Source organism: Sinohyriopsis cumingii, chromosome 16, assembly GCF_028554795.1.
Source record: "Sinohyriopsis cumingii isolate HCF-2022 chromosome 16, ASM2855479v2, whole genome shotgun sequence".
In the NCBI taxonomy this organism is placed as follows: Eukaryota; Metazoa; Mollusca; class Bivalvia; order Unionida; family Unionidae; genus Sinohyriopsis; species Sinohyriopsis cumingii.
Genome location: NC_142976.1, coordinates 60856973 through 60876266, shown reverse-complemented (window position 1 = coordinate 60876266; position 19294 = coordinate 60856973). Strand labels below are relative to the sequence as shown.

The 19294-nt window shown below is 39.5% G+C and overlaps 1 protein-coding gene across 7 annotated transcripts in view; it reads left to right on the top strand.

The window, feature by feature from the left end:
* Positions 1-2668: 2668 nt before the first annotated feature.
* LOC149780537 (uncharacterized) overlaps positions 2669-19294 on the top strand; it is a 93781-nt gene continuing 77155 nt past the window's right edge. For 3 of the 7 annotated variants that reach the window (XM_089937558.1, XM_089937556.1, XM_089937555.1), the window contains exons 1-3: positions 2675-2898; positions 4048-4150; positions 4512-4749. In XM_089937558.1, the coding sequence (XP_089793684.1) occupies positions 4073-4150; positions 4512-4749 (316 nt within the window). In that variant the 5' untranslated portion in view covers positions 2675-2898; positions 4048-4072. Of the gene's footprint in view, positions 2899-4047; positions 4151-4511; positions 4750-19294 lie in introns of all 7 variants that reach the window. The other 4 variants (XM_089937553.1, XM_089937551.1, XM_089937557.1 and 1 more) reach the window with 3 other exon arrangements.

The window sequence follows — 19294 nt, the reverse complement described above, 5'->3', positions numbered from 1 at the left end:
CTCAACAAATTAACTTGGTTTTTACAAGATGGTTGTATCTGTCACATTTTTATGGTGAATTTTACAAATATAATTTTATTACATACACATTTAATATTACATGGCTGATATGGCGTGCAAACGGATGTTTAAATATGTGATTCCGTATCGCACACCTAAAATTCCGTATGTCACACACATTCTTGAGCTAATTTTACAACTTGAAATATGAAATAATAGTCCACTTATAAAATCTCCGGAACGATTAATTGTTATCCATTTTAAATTATTCGAAAATGCCAACACACATCTATAATTTTAAGAAATGCAGTCGTATTTGCCCGAGTTGGACGCTTTTGTCCAAAACCAATGTTCAATTAGAGAAGTGAGGACAAAATTAAATTTCCCATGCCTGCAGTTTAAATTTCTTCATACATACCATACAACAGTTTGAAACATTCAAAGTTATATACCAGATAACCATTTTACCAATGCAGACAGACTGATTACACATTTGCACATTATAGATACAGGTCTAGCCCCGTTACGTACGTGACATTGGGAATTTTTCAGAGGTTGTACAAAAGGTTTCGTAAAACGCCAAATGCTTATTTCGCATTTTTTAAAGTATGTATTACAAACATTGAAAACAATGTGTGACTAAAAAGGAGATATGCAATAAATAAAAAAACACATAAGTGTTTTGTTTCGTGTCAGGGAAAGAACTCGTTTGATATGGCGTAGGAACATACATCTCGGCCTGAATGCCTCAACATATTCGTACGCCGCACCAAACTCGTTCCTTCCGCCATCTCAGTACAAAGCACATATGTATTTTTTGTCTATAAATTTATGTTTATTTAATCATATGTTTGACAAGAGTCACGTGTACCAAAGTTGATCAAATGGAATGTTGTGAAACATATTCTAACCAAATCCAACTTTCGCAAAAGTTTCGGATTAAAAAAAAAACACGTCGTATTTTTATTTGCTTGCATTTGTGAATGTGTTGAGTATATGTACTCCTTTTTAAGGTTGCTAATCATCCTACGATTTTCAGGATCGCACTTGTTTTCTTTTCTTTTATCTCTGAACTTTACATCATTTTCTCAGGTCCACTAAATATTTTCTCGTTTTGAGTGAGTTTTTCATGATTACTGTATTACCTCTATTATATCAATTGTTATTTATAATTGATTTAATTTATATTTAATTTAATTGAATTGTTTCTTTGGTAGTTTTAATTTTTTTTATTCCACTACATGATATTGTAATGTAACTTTATTTACTGGAATAGAGTTCAGTTCTGACTGATATTTTTTCTTCTTCAAAATAAACAACTCATAATAGAAATGTTGTATCTAATGCTGACCTAGTTCCTAACTGATTCAAAACAAGTAAGAGTTGCAGTAAGCAACTTTATTTTTATTTTTTATATTCTTTCTCAGAGTAACATTCATATAGTGGAATCGAGGTCATACTTGGAGTATGTGACAAATAACATGCAGCAATTGTTACAAACTGATTTTTTCCCCCAGAGGATTGGCTCACATCCGGGCATCTGTTTTGCGTTGTAGTTAGATTTCTTACAGATGTTTTTGAGAAATAATAGTCTTTCCTTAAGACTTAAGAAGTTAAAGTGATTTATGTTGTGACCAATTTTGGGCTAGTTATTTTATTTTCTTCAAATTACTTAGATTTCAAGTAGTTGTTTTCCCTGAAAATATTAGTGCTCTAAATTAATTCTTTGTATTGTTCACCTTAGTATCAACACTTCCTATTTTATCAGTAGGCTCTAGAATGTCAGCATGATATATTTAACAGTATCAGCTATTGTGCTAGCCTAATCATACTTACTTTGTTACAGGTTTTAGATTGCAACTTATAGAACAGCTATGCACAGCAAATTCTTGCCCAATAAAGTGTTGGCCCTTTACTTTTCGGGGGAGCGGGTAATGACCGTGATTTTGTTTTGAGCTGAAATATTTTCTTTTCTTTTTCTTCAAGATAATTTATATCTTCTTTCCAAATAACAATATGGCTATAATATGGTGTTATTTTGCCATAAAGCATTGTAAACTATTTTCCCAACTATTGACAGACAAAAATGAAACAAATAAGTGTCAGACCCCTAATCCAGAACATTTAATTGTTGCTCCTTCAAAATAGTTGCGGTATACCGAGTTATCGCGGTACATTCAGAAATACCGCGGTACACCGCGGTACAAAATCTTTCGCGGTTCCCAGTTTCGCGCCAATCAGCCTTTAGTTGCCAATAAAAGCGTGTTCGAAAACTTCAGAGCAAATGCAGAATAAACCTTTGTATGAAAGAAATTATGACTCACTATTATCAAAATTAATGAAATGTGAATTTCATTTTGTTCCTGGGGCTGAATTAAAGAAAAGATATTTAACATTACAACTCTAAGTTGTCCCTGGATATTATGTTTTTGCTGTTGGGGGGTGGGGGTGGATTGGGTCCGTGTGTGTAAGGTACCAGTATCATACCATCAAATAGCTGTAAGAAAATACATGACAAAGTTTATAATAATGTTTTATTGGATGACTAATCTCAATGATACCAGTACAAGTAACAGCTGACACGATTTTCTTATTACAACCTTTATGACTCACATTAGTGAATGCCTGTGTACATGGTAACTGATTTACTTCACGAGATAACGACGACCGTCATGCCACGAGGAAAGGAAGAAGAAGAATTGGATAATAATATACACAATAGTTTGACTTCCGGCGATGTATTAGCTAGATCCGGTGTGTTTATCTTGATAAGTGTAAATATATATGACAACGTTTATCATTTGATTCTGCACCAAGAAGAGCATTTTCGTCTCCACCACAGTCGTCTGCAATGAACACTGGATCATAGATTGGTTCCCTGGTTTGTCGAAAATTAAGGTAAGGGTGGTATGTTGGATAAGGCAGACGAGTAGCTTAGGGATTCGATTGAATCTGCATCTTGTAAACGTTGACTTGTAGACCCTATGTACACATACAAAATAGATAAAATATGACATGTACACTATCTGTAGTCGTACAAACTATTTCAATGTTGACACGAAGACCATCTGTACACGTACAAATTAGGTGAACGTTGTACACGTATAAGCTATTGCAAAGAACAGTAGTATGGATATTCAGAATACACTGGCATGTAGTCTATTTAAGGGATGCAAGCGCTCTTATATTTTGTAAAACTCTATCCAGGGTATAATATATAATATTTGTTGTGTTTTTCTTCCTAGTGGGTGTCAGGACATAAGTTTTCAAACACGCAATATCTAACAGCAATTCAATAATGGAAGTAACTACCAATGAGATAGTAGGAGTGAATAAGAATCTTAGCTCAATTTTGAGTAGACAATTGCTTGTTTCACTTTCCTCCAGTAATATGTACTTGTAAAATTGAGAATACACTAGGTATACACTTGTCAAGAACTCGTGAGTGTCTCACTGCCATATATTATGTCGGGGTTACCTGATAAACAGGGAAGAGATAATTTTTAAGGCCATATCTCCCATAATAGGTAAGAGCACATGAAGGTTCGATATACCTTGAGTACAAGGAAAGCACGAGAAACCGAAGATTGAAATTTTCCTTAATGGAAACTTTTTCCTGCCGAGATAAGGAAGGTCTGCATTTAGGTGTCTACAATTGTCGTGTCACGATATTGCCTTGGATTCGATAAATCGACCAATCGATCAGTCAATTATTCAACCAGATCTACCAATGAATAAATAAATTAGTAAACCTATCAACCAATATATCAATCATTCGATCGATCAATCAATCAATCAATCAATCAGTCAGTCATTTGATCAATCAATTATTCAATCAGTCAATAAATAAATCAAACAATCAATAAATCAATGAATTTGCGCAGTTCACAATGAGTTAAAATGAATAATTTGATAGTGCCATAATGCACAATTTTTATTATTATTATTATTATTATTATTATTACTATTTTTATTATTATTTTGCAATTACCCCATATACAACTAATGTTGACATACCTGACTAAACAATTATTCTACCTTTTCCAGGAAATAACATAATCTAGATCACAAGATGCAAGAGGAAAACTGGCAAAGTGGAATACAAGGTATCCTGAAACAGGGTCCAGTCAAAATGAAGACAGGATTTGGTGTAAGTAATCGAAGAGCATGATATATATATATATATATATATATATATATATATATATATATATATATATATATATATATATATATATATATATATATATATATATATATATATATATATATCGGTGTATGTATGTATGTATGTAGATGCGTCTTTATCACTTTAGTCAGTATTGTGGTGTTTTTTTCAGTCAGTACAATCCACTTTTATTCTGATTAACACGGCTTGTTTTTAAATCTACAAATACTGCTGTGATTAGGATATCCTTTTATCCTCACCAAAATATAGATATCCTTTATTCTCAAAACCTGTTCAAAATCTTCTCTTGCTTTTTGCTACAAAACAATTCCTCCTTCTGTAGGTGTGGAAAAAGCGCTGGCTTGTCTTTCAAAGGGCCACAAGTTACGGCCCCACTCGTCTTGTGGTATGCAGCAAACGTGAATCTTTTATCAAGCATCCATTCGGCAAGAAGAACCACACCGTTGTGTTATTGAGAGATGTGAACAATGTAAGCAAAGGTGTAACCAAACATGGAGAGACAAAAGTTACGATTGGATTTAACATTGGAAAACCGTACATGGAGTTTATTTGCCTTGAAGGTAAGTTGGAATATTCATAGATAATAAATGAATTAAGACATTATGAAATTTTCATCTGTAGGAAGTGTTGAATTGATATTTTATTCGTTTTTTTTATATTCTTTAATCTTCTTACGTCAAAATGTACCGTAAGTTGTATCGACTTATATTGTGCACACTCTAATCGGTTAATATTTTAGAGTGGGCTTTGAGATGGACGGAAACGAAAAGCTCTGCGGATACAAACGACCATGGACACGTGCAACTTATTTTCGGATTGGTTGTTGTTGTTGTTGTTGTAGTGTTTAACGCCATTTTTCAGCACAAGATAGGCTATACATGGCGGCCAGTATTAATGGTGGAGGAAGAACCCTGAAAAACCCAGGGAAGAACCACCGACCCACGAGAAGCTACTGGCAGGCTTTCCCACGTACCCACGCTAGCCGAGCCTTGGACTCGAACCCACGCAGACAGAGGTGAGATGGCAGTGGTCCGTAACGGAGAGCGCTTTAGACCACTCGGCCACTCGGGGCCCCTTTTCGGATTGGAAACCAGGGTTTGAACGCAGAACCCCATTATAGAAAATTTATTGTAATGGCAAGGCAGTTTAGATTGAGAAATGCTGAAATGATCAATGAAAGACATTGATCCAAGATAGTTGATTATTGAAAATTTTATAAAGTTGGAAAAAGAAGACTTAAGTACCGACCATTGAAAATCATTTATGTAATTTTTGTCATGTTGAATATAGTCTATTTTTATCGCTTTTTATCCAGATACGTTTGAAAACTGATCTTCTAAAGTATAGATGTTACTTAATTACTTTTGTTTTGTAGTTTGAAAACAAATGAGTTCGAAGTATAGGTCACTTGCATCAAGCTAACACAATAATATACTGGTTGTGAAAACTATCTCATTTAGCATAAATTCAAATATTCACTTTTAGAGCGTCCGCCTCGGATGCGGGAGGTCGTGGGTTCGATCCCCGGCCGAGTCATACCAAAGACTTACAAAAACGGTACTAACAGCTGCTTCGCTTGGCGCTCAGCATTAAGAGGTTAGTGTTAGGACTGGTCGGCCCGGTGTCAGGATAATGTGACTGGGTGGGACATCATGCTACATGTCTGCGGCATGATGCCCCAGTGCTAGACATCACTATAAACTGCCACATTGCAGACATCGTAGCGATATGACTGAAACATTGTTAAAGCTACGTTAAAAATCCAAATCACATCACATCACATCACATCACATCACATCACATCAGTTATTGTAGTTCTTGTGCATGTAATATTGCATAATTAATGGACTATCATATATGGTAAAACAAAATCTGTACATGCAAAATAGGGACGCCTGTCCAAGTCTTCTTACCATCATATCATGGCATGTATATGGCGTTAGTACGCAACTATCGAATGCAGAAACTAAACGCATTTTAATGGAATATAATTTCTTGTCTTCACACATACAAGTGCAGTCACGTGGTTATACAAATATTCAGTTCGTGGCTAATCAGTCTTAAACATTGAAAGATTGCTAGGGGATGTAGATCAATTAGACTTCTATTTCTATGCAGAGATAAAGTGCTTTACCATATTCATGAAAACATGAAAGAATGACTCTACTCAGTGTTTTCAAATACATAGTACTATATTTGGGTTGGACAAGGATCTTAACACTTCAATACACACCTTCCCACTGCAGATTCACAATATTTTGCAAACTAATTTGATATACTAGGACAAGAAATGGTGTCTCTGGCTTCATACGGCTGTGTAATTATCATGGATCACTCAAATGCTAGGTCAGTTATCTAGATATACACCCCTGATAAATTATAATATGGAACACTAACCTCAAGATGGTGATTGTTGGGGTGGAAAATCCTGCGAAACGAAAAATAATCTGATGACCGGACTATGTATCGGCATTCAATTAAGTATTATGTATGGTCGTATTCCATGAAACTTTTCAAGACAACTCGCATGCCATCATTATAATGCTTCAAGTATTACTGACCGTATAGTCACCAGTGGACAGCTGATGTCAAATTTCTTTTATCGTAATGTACCAAGACCCAGGATGTACTCTATTCAATGTCTTGTGATCTAAATCAACATTATTAATGTCATACTCGTTCCTCCAAAGATAAAGCTGAACAGACAAAACATTGGTAACTGTTTACATAAAGAACTACATTGATATAAAACTCCAGATACTAATAAAATGAATGAGCTTATGAAGAATTATACCAATTCATCCCACCTGATTTACGTGCCGAATACCATTCAGTATCATAGATGGAGGCTGGGATGATTCCCCTACTTGACCCACCATTGAGACAGTCTGGAGGGTTCCCCACATGTACCCCCATAGCGGAGCATATCTAAGAAGATATTAAAGAACCATTCGAGATAGTCTAATGCAACTACTGATGCCTTATATATATATATATATATATATATATATATATATATATATATATATATATATATATATATATATATATATGAAAAGCTTTACTTTATGATAAATACATAATACTTAATTGAATGCTGATACATAGTCCAGTACATCCAATACCATCAAGTTTTCTTCAAAACTAATTAAAGCTTAAAATATGGAAGTTCTGTTCTTATAGCACCAATAACAAACACTTTATTGAGGTTTATACAACTGGGAAATTCATCGAGATATGATCCTTCTGTCGTATTATGCATTTACATAGAATGGACTCCCAGATAACTGATAAAAACAAATCCGTCTTGTAATTATTTGGAACGGATCTGAATCAATCAAGGCCATCCAGTGTGTTTTGGAAAGGGGAAAGAACTCTACTGAGAACATTTTCATTTAAAACCTTGCGGTGATAAATCATAAATTACAATGTATTATGTTTACATTTAGGCTTTTGAGATTTAACGAAATGCCTTTGACAACGTATGGCGCGATGGCTTGCTTCGTAATTAAACTCTGCCACCCATTAGTGCGGAAATTTTTTTCGATTATAAAAGCTATAAATAACTAAACAACGGATAGTATCAAAGGAAGTGGTTTTTTGCTGATAGCTTTGAGGCAAACACAGCATTTGAAAGGAGATAACGTACTGTCTGTGCTCGCATATAAGCCGGAACCAACTGAAAAATGCACCGACGTAGATCTTGTCGTCTCATAATGGGCCGGTAGGCCTGAGACTACGCTACTTCCAATCAGTAGAACAAACAGATGCGACCATGATTTAATGGCACTTTATCCGATGACAGATCTGAACCTATATTATTTGCAGCTTGACCCAGCTTATACACGAGTACATACGGTTAACAACGCTTTATTTACAATGTGCACATAATAAACAATTTACTATAATTTTGTATACATTACTTAATAAAATAATATCACACCTCATATGGACTGATGACCTAATAATATCAAAAACTGCAGGAGTTACAAAACAGTTTAGAAGAAGTCTTGTAGAAAATGACATTTGTCACAAAACACACTACAGTCATCGTAAACGAAAACCACAACCAGGAAGCAAGAAAGACAAACCTGAAACTGCATACAGCTACTTAACGTGTTCCTATCTTTGTGAGTTCACAAAATGAATTACGAAAGGGTGGTCTTAAAGTTCTCTTCAAAGCTTGACGTGCTTACGTGCTCAAACGAACCGAATCCAACAATCTTTAATGGAATATTTGATACTTTTCTTAAGACAGTTATAATAAGTAACTGTAAAGTCTAGAGAAATGAAATCTTATACAAACAAAATAAACGCATTACTAAGCATTTTTGTAATCTGAAGAAACCGTATGAGAAAGTGCGATAAAATTTATAAGTTTGTAAGGACTCCATAGACATGGCTTACAAAAGTAAACTTACGCGATTCTCTTTCTTAAATGGTATGAATTCGCAAATAATTAAACATCAGAACTATTTTGTGAATACCGCCATAGTAGTTAAGGGGGATACATTAGCGACAATGGGAATTAGCATTACAGAACCCCTTGGGAACGATTAGCGACAATGGAAATTTAACATGGAGAAAAATCGTGGGAACATATAGCGACAAGGGAAATTAACATGGAGAAAAATCGTGGGACTGTTGAGCGACAAGGGGAATTTAACATGGGAATAAATCGTGGGTCACTTTACGTACAAGGGAATTGAATATGGGTTTTTTTTTTTTTTTAAATTTTTAAATTTAAATTTAAATTTAAATTTAAAAAAGGGGTAGGCAATTGAAAGGCTATCTCTTTTCGAGAAATATGGCTGGCCCTGAAAAGGGCCTTTGGGTTTCTTCTGCTTCTTCTTTTATTTCCTCCATTTCCTCATCCACCCCCTAATCTTTCCCAAAATTCCTTTGTTCTTCCTTTTTTCTTTTTCTGGTAACCAGTCTGGGTGCCCCATAGCCCTGAACTTCTCTTGTATCTTTATCCAATTGTTGTTGAGTTTGTCAAATGTGTCTTTTTTCTTTAAGTTTTCTTTCTCCTTTCTTTCTTTACTCCACTTGTCTTTGATCTTCATGACCTCTTCCTCCATCACTTTACTCATAAGTTGTTCAGATTTCTTAATCTGGTCCAGGCCTTTTTTGACAAAGGACCACTCTGTCCATTCCATTACTTCTTCCAAAAAACACCTGACTTCTAGCACATTATCCATCGCTTCTTTCAAGTGGCCAATCTTTACATAGTCTGGATCTATAAAGCCTCTTAGTCTTTTTATTTCTTCTTCTATCATCTCTGCCACCAGATCCATGGCTGATTTTAGGTTTGTCACTTGCCTTCTTACAAAATCCCTGGTTACTTCATACTTCCATTCACGTTCAATCCTTTCCACTGCATAAGCTCCATCCACCATCCAATACCAAATGTCTTTCAACTGGTTAAACAATTCTGTTACAGCTACCATCTTCCTTGTCTTTATTCCGTAGAATGGTTCCAACGACGAACGTGGTGGGTTCTTATACTTAAAGTGCGGACGTGAAGGAAAACATCCCCCTAAAACAAAATTGATCTTACCTAGATCATGACCAAACAACGCGCGGACGTGAAGGAAAACATCCCCCACTTTTCTCATTTCATGTAATATAACCCAAATTATACTCTCCACATACGCTAAGAAACAATAAAGAAACCCATAATCTACTATTCACACAATCTTACTTGAGCATTTACAAACACAAACACAAACACATACACTCTCACTATAAATAAATAGCTAGTGTTTATATTCACACTACAAACACAAACACAAGCCCATACACTCTCACTATAAATAAATAGTTAGTGTTTATATTCACACTACTCTACCTACAAACATTGGCAAATGGATCGTTATTTCTTTTCTAGAGTATTGGGTAGCCCTGAAAAGGGCTGTTGGTTTTTTGTTTTGAACTCCAGATGCACCTATCTAATGGTTGCACCTTCCAGGCCTGGCGCCACACACACATCTTCGACTCCAGTCTCTTTTTACTTTTTGTCTTGAGAGTGCAGAGGCGGGATGATTCGCTTCACCACCCCAATCCTCTGTCTCTGGTATCTTATAAGTCATCCTGTCTCCTATTTTCTTTTCCTCCTCTTCCCTCTCTCTTCTCTCCTCCTCTTCCTTCTTTATGCTTGCTTCTTCTACGATAGCCTCCGCTGATAGTTCATTTACTATGCGCCTGGCATATTCCAGGTGCATCTGGAGTTCTGGCAGTTTCACAATCCTTGTATTCATTGTCTTGCTGTTAACAGGTCGACGATGGGTAGCCCAACTGACGATTAGTTTTTAATTTATATTGAAAGCGCGGACGTGATGGAAAACATCCCCTTAAAAACATAAAATTGATCTTACCTAGATCATGACCAAAAACAACAACGCGCGGACCTAAAAGAAACACTCACTCACTTTTTTATGCTGCCCATCACTATTTTAAAATTTTTTATAAATCACTTCAATAGACTATTTACATACGCAAAGCAATCCAATCTAACTCCAAATATACACCTCAAACACCAAAAAAAAACATGATTTTAATCTACTATCCACACCAACGTACGTGAGCACTTACAAACACACAAACACATACACTCTCATTATCAATAAAGAGTTAGTGTTTATATTCACACTACTCTACCTACACACATTGGCAAATTGATCGTTATTTCTTTTCTAGAGTATTGGGTAGCCCTGAAAAGGGCTGTTTTTTGTTTGCTATGGCATTCTTTTTTTAGTTTCTAAGAATGCGATGTCCTCTGAGGATAGACTTTCTGGCGATAGGTCTGCTTCTTCGGAAAGAGAAAAAGAACTCTTTGGTGTCGATACGACAATCGACAAAGCCTCTGTCAGCTTCAGGTTGCTGCTGCTGCTGCTGCTGTTGCTGCTGCTGCTGCTGTTGCTGCTGCTGAAGTCTGTACTTCTCTGTCCATTCTTCTTTTTCCCTATTCATTTCTTCTCTGAAGAGCTCTTCTATCAGGTCGTCAGTGACTTTGAACATTCTCACATTCTCTATTTCTTCTGGCTTCGGTATCAGACTGTGTCTGACCCTATGCAAATTTACGTGGGCTTCGTTGAGTTTAGCTAGTTTGGAGCACATCTTCGTAGGAGGATGAGTCGACAATGGATGGTTAGACTGGAAACAACCCCGGTTCTTAAAGTCAAAGCGCGGACTTGAAGGAAAACATCCCCCACACGGTTTTCGAGCCGCAACGTTCAGTGAGTGTCATGAGAGGGATAGTAAGAAATGAAAGAGCATCAATCCAACATTCTTATAGCTAAACAAAAGACAAAGGCATTTTTTTCAAAACACAACATATTTTATTCAAAAATCACTTAACACTAAACAACAACAACTCTAACATTTTTTAACAATAATCCAACAATATAACATCAAACAATTTTTTTCAAATCACAAACATTTTTTTCTCAATTGACAATCTACTTTAAACAGGGCTGACAACGTTGTGAATGAAATTGTGATTTCCACTGTTGGAAATCATTAGGCCATTGATGGACACTACGTTTCCTAGCTTGAGACAAAAGATAAGCATAATGGTCACAAAACCATCGATCTACTTTCACATCGTTTCTAGTAGAAGAACGAGGATCAAAATGAGTCACTAAATGTTCTAAGGAATAGCCCAGGCTGCGATGATGCAGAAAATACACACAGTACTGTCCACACACCAAGGAATCTGTGCCTTGTAATTTCACATTATTGAATCGGGTGGTTTGAGAATTTCTTCTCATAAAGTCGATGATATCGTCTTCCAAAAGAGGCAATCCGTACGAATCGAAATATTCCACACATCCTTCTTGAGGAAAGTAAACGGCTACACAGTGGGTTCCTGGGAGATGACTGTCGTCCGTGTTGATCACGTAAGCTAGATGGTCTTTAGGTTTGCGATGAGGGAGTTCATCTTTAGCACAGACGACATGATTCCAAGAAGACGTATACGAACTGTGGTTCAAAAGGTAATAAAGTTCCCAGGTATCCATTGATTTGTGTGTTTTCTTCTTCTTCAGAGACAATAATAAGTCGTCAATTCGATCCTGACTTTTTGCTTGAAAATGTCTGACAAGTAACCGTTTCTTCTTTTCGTCTCCTCACTCTGATTCAGGAGAGCTTCGATACGATGGATCTCTTGAGTGGTTAATGGTGGACAAGAATGTTCACGCAAGTCTTTATACCACTGATGCAACACGTCTTTGTTCGAGATGAGACTCCAAGCTTCGTCCAGATACTCGTCCAATTTTTCTTCTTGACTCAACATCAGGCATTTATCGTGTTGAATTTGACTGGGATGATCGTTTTGACATCCATAGCAATTTTTCTTGATCAATTCCGTCATTTTGTCGACCAAGTGTTTGGCAAAACAGTAGACTAAATGGGCTTCTTGTTCTGGCCATCTCGATTTCATCATGATCACTTCTTCTTCCACAGTCTCCTCACATTTCATGTCCAAAGTTTCTCCACTAGGTAAAGAGGGACAACAGTCTTCCATGGTTTCTAGTAATCTAGGATGACTTCTCTCAAACTGTTGATTTCTATGGTATTATCGAATTCTGCATACACGATGACGTTCACCGTTTCATCAGGGTCTCGGTCTTTAAACTGAATTTCCACACGAATCTGGCCGGATTTTATAGGGTGGAAATGTCCCTCGTCGCTGCCTTGGTCTGGAGTGAAATCAAAAGCCCACAAAGCGTAGCCTCCTGCATAATCCTCGTACGTAATACCGTGACTGGTATTGGTTCCTAACTGTCCGGTGGCTTCGTACAGGGACAAGTACGATCTCAAGTAATTCTTCTTGGTAAAGTCAGGTTCAAACGGTCGGGTACACAAGGTTTTGCCATCGCGACTGACTTCGATTTTGGACACGCCAAAGTGTTGAAAGTAGAAAGGATTTTTTTCGGCAGCTCCGTTGAAGGCTGTATTCTCGACGATACCAACGATCAAACGTTTGGGTAACTGTCCTTGGAACAGATGATCTTCGATCATGGATCGTTGTCCCTTGGGAATGGTGAAGGTTTTCACTTCCACGCGTCGTATGGGATACTTGGCGGTCGTTCTGTTCAATGTCTGACTGATGTCGTTTCCCACTTTAGGTAACACTTCCACACGGCGTACGTAGAGTCTGGCTTCTTGGATTTTGGTTTTGTAACCGTCACTATCAGCCAATAAATGGAAAGCGGTACTGCTACGATTCAGTCTCAGGCGGACATCCACCCCGTTCAGCAAATACTTTTCTTGCAACCACATGTCCAAATGCAAACGATCCATCAGTTCTAAACTTGTGTCGACTCCCGTGATTCTCTTTCTTCGTTCTAGAAATCCATCATTGTTGTCTTTCTTTTCATCAGTTTCCAATATTTCAAACTTGGTAGGTTCGTCAGCTTCCCATACCACACAGGCATTGAGATGAGTGTTCTTGGCATCTATTCCGTACGTCAAGAGATTTTCCAGGTAGGCACGATAAGGGTAAGTATCCATGCTGCTACTGACCAGTTTGTTATTCAAGTACAAGTCCACTCCACTGAACAAGGAATGCATGAAATTGTTGACGGGAGCTACTGCTTCATCGTCTATAGCACCTCCAGTCTTATCTAGAATTTTGACTTTCAGGTACAAGTAACTGCTATTCAGATCGATGTAATCTTCGGGCTGTCCTTTGATTTCAAACTCGATGGGAGCGGAATCGGTCAGTGAGGAGACGGGGTGAAATTCCACCCACTGGGATTCTTGCATCGTCATCATGGTGGGGGGCATGGCAAACAGGTCCAGTTCCGTCTTGGAACAAGCGCAAGATTCTCGGTGCATCATTTTTTTTTCTGTGTTTCAATAATCGAAAACGTCTAAGTCTCGAACGGTTCTTCTTTTCTTGGCCTTTCTCGCTTGAAGTCTGGTGAAAGGGTGTTTTCTTCGTCGTCTCTTTCTGCCTTGTCCTTGCTGAATGCCTGACTCGGTAGCGTGCAGGGCATTTATAGGTGTGTCTCGTCGGCTTAAAATGTCTTTGCCCGTTTGCAGCAAGACATTTTTGCCTGCCCTCATGAAGGCTTCTTTAGGGTTTTGTTTGTCGATGATGACATTTTGGAGAAATTCTTTGCCTTGCGTCAGTGCCGCATCTTTCAAGGCGTGCAATCCGCGTGTCACCATCGGTTTCAACACCGGGGCCACCGAACGAAAGGCCGATTTTAACATATCTCCTAAACCGTGTCCTCGCTGTCGAGCAACCCCTCGGTACACTGGATACATGACTTAAGAGTCGTGAGAAAACCGTTTTCGAAAATGGAGTTTCACCGTGACTTTTCCTTTGGTGAATGGAATATTTTGTCCCAAATCTCCTTTTATAGCAATGTTGACCGTGTCCAAATACGACTTGCTGACAGGCAAATAGTGAGGATGTACAAATTCGCGGTGAACGTGGTAAGTGTTTCCACCTTCCTCGTCAGCGTTCGTGGCAGAATCCACTTTGAAAGGAATGACACGCAGTAACGGTACGGAGGTGTGTCCCACCACGTTGTACTCCACCACATCGGAGTAAACAAACATCAAATTCAGTCCTTGGTTCAGTTCTACCGGGGCACGAAATAACTTGCTAAAAGACTCGTTGTCGTAAACGATGGGTAATTCGTTTTTCTTGAGCATGGCCATTCTCATGTTCATGTCTCCGCCCAACATGTCAAACAATTCAGGACAAAATAAAATGGACATGATTTTACTCCGTTCAAATTTCATCGAGAAGCGACGAGCTGCTTTGTGGTACTCCATGGTGACACTTTTGTTGACATGCTCCAAAGCTTTCAGAAACACGACATTAAACCTGGTGGCTATGGTGCTGACCAAATGTTGACCACTAAAATAATAGCCTGGGGGAATAAACAAGTGATAGGTGGTGTACTTTTGTGTACGGGTTTTCTTGTCGTATTTGACATTGCTATCCATCCACTGTTGCATTTGCTCGTCATGAACTTCCACATCAAAAAAATTTTGATTGGGAAGGATATTGAGGACTTGGGTCGGGTGAATGATTTCTACTAAAGCCACTTCCCAATGGGCTTCGTGATCTAAGGGGATGGCCTGAGGTAATTTGGCCGTGTAACAGCACAACGTGTTGTGGGGAAACACCTCCATGGAACTGTCACTGGGTAAGGTTAAGTAAAATTGGTTTTGGTGACTCATAATTCTAGAGTTCTGTGGCTGTCCGAGGGGTTACTGGACGTCAGAGGCGTGTCTCCGCCCAAAATGGGGTTCTGATTGTGCTTGAAGTGGTCACTGACACTGGCACTGGACACAAGGTTCCCGTGGTTCCCGTTCGAGGAGAATTTCATGGAGGGATTGGGAAGCAGGTAACCGATGCAACTGCTCAATAAAATGGTCCACAATTGTTTGTCTCCTTGTTGCAAACTCAAATTGGCGATGGCTGCCCCGATGACACAATACACCACGAAGATTTGGCAGAAAAAGACGATTTGCGTTTTAGGCACACGTTCTCCACACCACACCCACAAGGGTTGTTTTTGTAAATCTTGCACAGAAGAACTGGGTGAAGGAGGAGTGGTCGACGTAGCTGCGTCTGTGTGAAAGGGCATGATGGTCACTTCTTTTTATAGTCGATGACTTTTGAAGCGTCGATCCAAGAATCAAAACTGGGTGGATATCCTTTCCAACGTACTTTGACTTCTTTGACACGTCGTTTGCCCACTTTACGGGTTCTGCGTTCGAGAATGCTTTCGATGTCGTGCACGTCGTCTTCTTTTTTGGTGACACGTTGTAACTCGGGCAAATAAAACGTTCCTTTGAGCACTTCTCCGTTCATGTCTTCCAATTTATAGACGGCAGGATGACGGCCATGCACTCGTCCAGTGACGCGAAACAATTCGGTCGTTCAGTTAGGTAAGTAACCTTTGTCGAAAGTGCGTTTGGTTTTGCTAATGCGCACCCAATCTCCTACGGCCAACATTCCACTTTTCTTGGGGACAGCCCTCGTCGGAGACGTACCGAACAGACGCTCAAACACCAGCACTTCGTTGTCGGGAGTCACGTCTTGCGGGGCACGTCCGATGCTTCGATGGTAAGATTGGTTGTACGCTTGCACCAGGTGCGGTAAGATGTCGATGTACTTCAGAGTGTGGTGATGCGTAAAATATTTCCACATGCGTTCTTTCAAAGTGCGTTGAAAACGTTCCACGATGCTGGCTTTGGTTTCGGGATTCTCGGTGGTAAAAAAATGAATGTCACGTTTCTTTAATTCTTTTTGGAAAGCTTGCCTTTGTCCGTTTGCCATCGAAGAGGGTGACGACCGCTTTGTTTCAACACCCGTTGCAGGGCTCGCACTAACTCGCTGCTCGATTTGGAAGTCAAGGGCACGACCCATGCAAATTTGGAAAAGACGTCGATGACACAAAACAAATATTTGTAGCCACGATTGTAGCTGGCTAAATGAGAGACATCGGCTAAATCGGCTTGCCATTGATGATCGATACCTTCCACTCGGGTGCGACTTCTGGCAAACTTGCGTCGAATGGGTTTGTGTAAAGTGTAGGTAGCTTGTTCTTGTAACCATCGTTGCACTTGAGGTAAACGGAGACTTTTCAGTCGAGTTTTGGCAGCACGATACAATTTTTGAACTCCTGCGTAACCTGCAGGATGGGAGGGATCGTAGTAAATGCTGGCTAAGACTTTTTCCATTTTTTGTGTTGGTTGGTGTGTTAATAAGGTACCCACTCTTGGAGGAAGCTACTCTTTTTCTCTTGGGGTATTTTCTTGGATTGCAATGCTTTGCGTGTGCGACCGGCAATAGGTGTCGTAGAGGAGGATGTTTAAGCGGGGGATATCGGTTCTTGTTTCACTTCTGTCTTCACTTCTGTCTTCACTTTCTTTTTCTCTTGTGATGAAGATGGGGTGGCCATCATCTTTTTAATCCATCCAATTCTGGAGGTAGGTGGTGTTGTTAACTTGCATACTTTTTCTGGTGGAGTTTGAAACCCTTCTTCTTCTTCTTCTCCTTTTTCTGTCTTGGTCACGGGTAGTGATGGTACTGGTACTGGTACTGGTGATGGTGTTGGACTTTTCATCAAGGTCTTAAAATCTTTCAAAGTGGGTAGAGCTGTTTCGTCTAAAGCTTTCTGGTGAAAGAGTTGCAGTCGTTGCAAGAGTTGACCGTACTTTTGCGATTTTTCTGTTTCGGACAAATCTTGGCGATCCATCAAGGACTGCAATTCGTGTTGTAACTGGGACATCTCGCTCAAATGGGGATTGGGAGGTAAATGCGGGGTGCGTTGTTCTTGCCACCGATGGTATTCCATCCATCGTTTGTAAGGCACTAAAGCTAGTTTTCGTCCTTCCATGGGGTTGTCAGCGGTCGATTCTGAGATCTTGGGACTTCCGAGGGCCTTTTTATCTTGCTCCCACCAGTCCTCCCAACATGGTTACCAAGACTCCTTTCAGTATGGGGCCTAACAAGAGAGGTAAAATACCTCCACGTTGCACTAACATTTTCTTCTTTGACGAATGGGAATTTTCTTTTGAACCATTTGGCGAAGAACGTGACGATGTTTGCCTAAGCATTGTTTCTGGTGTTTGGACAAAGTAATCGTGCCTTTCAAAACGTTGAAACAACATTCGCACACGGTATCGATGACCTCTTTGGAGGCCGTTTGAATGAGTTTTTTTCGTAGGGGTGGAGAAGCTTTGGACAGGACAGATAACATGTCCCAATGTTTGACTAAACGTGGAGGCAATCCTTTCCTTTTCTTTCCTTGGGGTTTTCTGGAGGGTGACATCTTTGCTTGTGGGTTCCGGGACATTCACCAAACAGACACTAACGTTGATGACTTAACACACACCCTTTTATCTTTTTTGGGACTATCGCTTGTCATAAAGGTGACAATGTTTTTCCCAAAATCGCCAAGGAATCCTCCCCTTTGTTGACGCCTCTTTTTCTTGGAACGACTGTGTCTTTTCTTAGGATAATGTCGATGCTTGGCTAAGCGCTTTGTCGGATGACGCGTCTGCCTTTGTCTCTTTCTTTTTTGGCTTCTTGGAGGTGACATCTTTTACAAGTTCACTGATACCCCTACTTGGTCACAGGCCTTTTTTATACTGGAACGCGTCGCCACTGATTGTCTTTACGTCGTATTAGTTTGAGGACAGGCATGACACGTCGTGCAGGGGTACGCAACGGACTAAATCGAGCCAGTTCTTGCTTGGACAAATCCAGTAAACTTTGTAACATGCCCGATCTTTCATGGACTTTGATTTTGGGAGAAGGTACTTTGTGAGCAGCAGCCACTGCCACTAAATTGGAGGGTCCTGCCACTGGGGAAGTTCTTTTGGGGGTCATCAACGGAGAAGTTCTTGGTGTGATCAACGTCTCCAAGTACTCTTCAGTTCCTGGTGTCATCAACGGAGAAGTGGACAAACGTGAGGATGCCGGAGACGCAGTCACTGCCGTGGCAGATCGTGGTTTGCGAGTGTAAGGTTGCGTCCTGGCCGAAGTGCCTCTCTTGCGACTAGTTTTCTTCTGTGGGTTTTTCTTTTTCTGGGGACTTTTTCTCTGTTTCTTTTTCTGAGGGCTTCTTTTCTTTTTCCGGGGTGGTGTCTGGTCAGAGGAGGGTCCTGCCACTGGAGAAGTTCTTCGTGGGGACCTGGTCTTTTTCTTTTTCTTCTTGGGGCTTCGTTGGACTTTTGTCTTGGGGATAACTTTGGGGGCATTAGGATCCCATCTTAAGAGTGAGCGAATGATGACCCCTCCTAGAGTACCGCTCCCTCCAGGTTTCAAAATGATTTGTTTTTTGGTTTGAGTGTCGATGCGGGGATCGGCCAGTTGGACCAAAGCGACTTTGTTTCGATCGAAAAAGCGTTTGGTTTGATGAGGAATCTGAATTGGGTAATGTTCTAACCAGTTCTATAGTAGGGGGTAAGGTCACACAAGTGTTCTCCCGAAAGGGTCTTTCAGGTCTGTCCACGACAGTCCTGTCCTGGGTGACGGGTTCTTCTGGCACCGTCACTAACACGGGTTGAAAAGTAACTTTTTTCCTTGAACAACTCTCGTGCATACTGGGCCACTTCTTGGGTCCA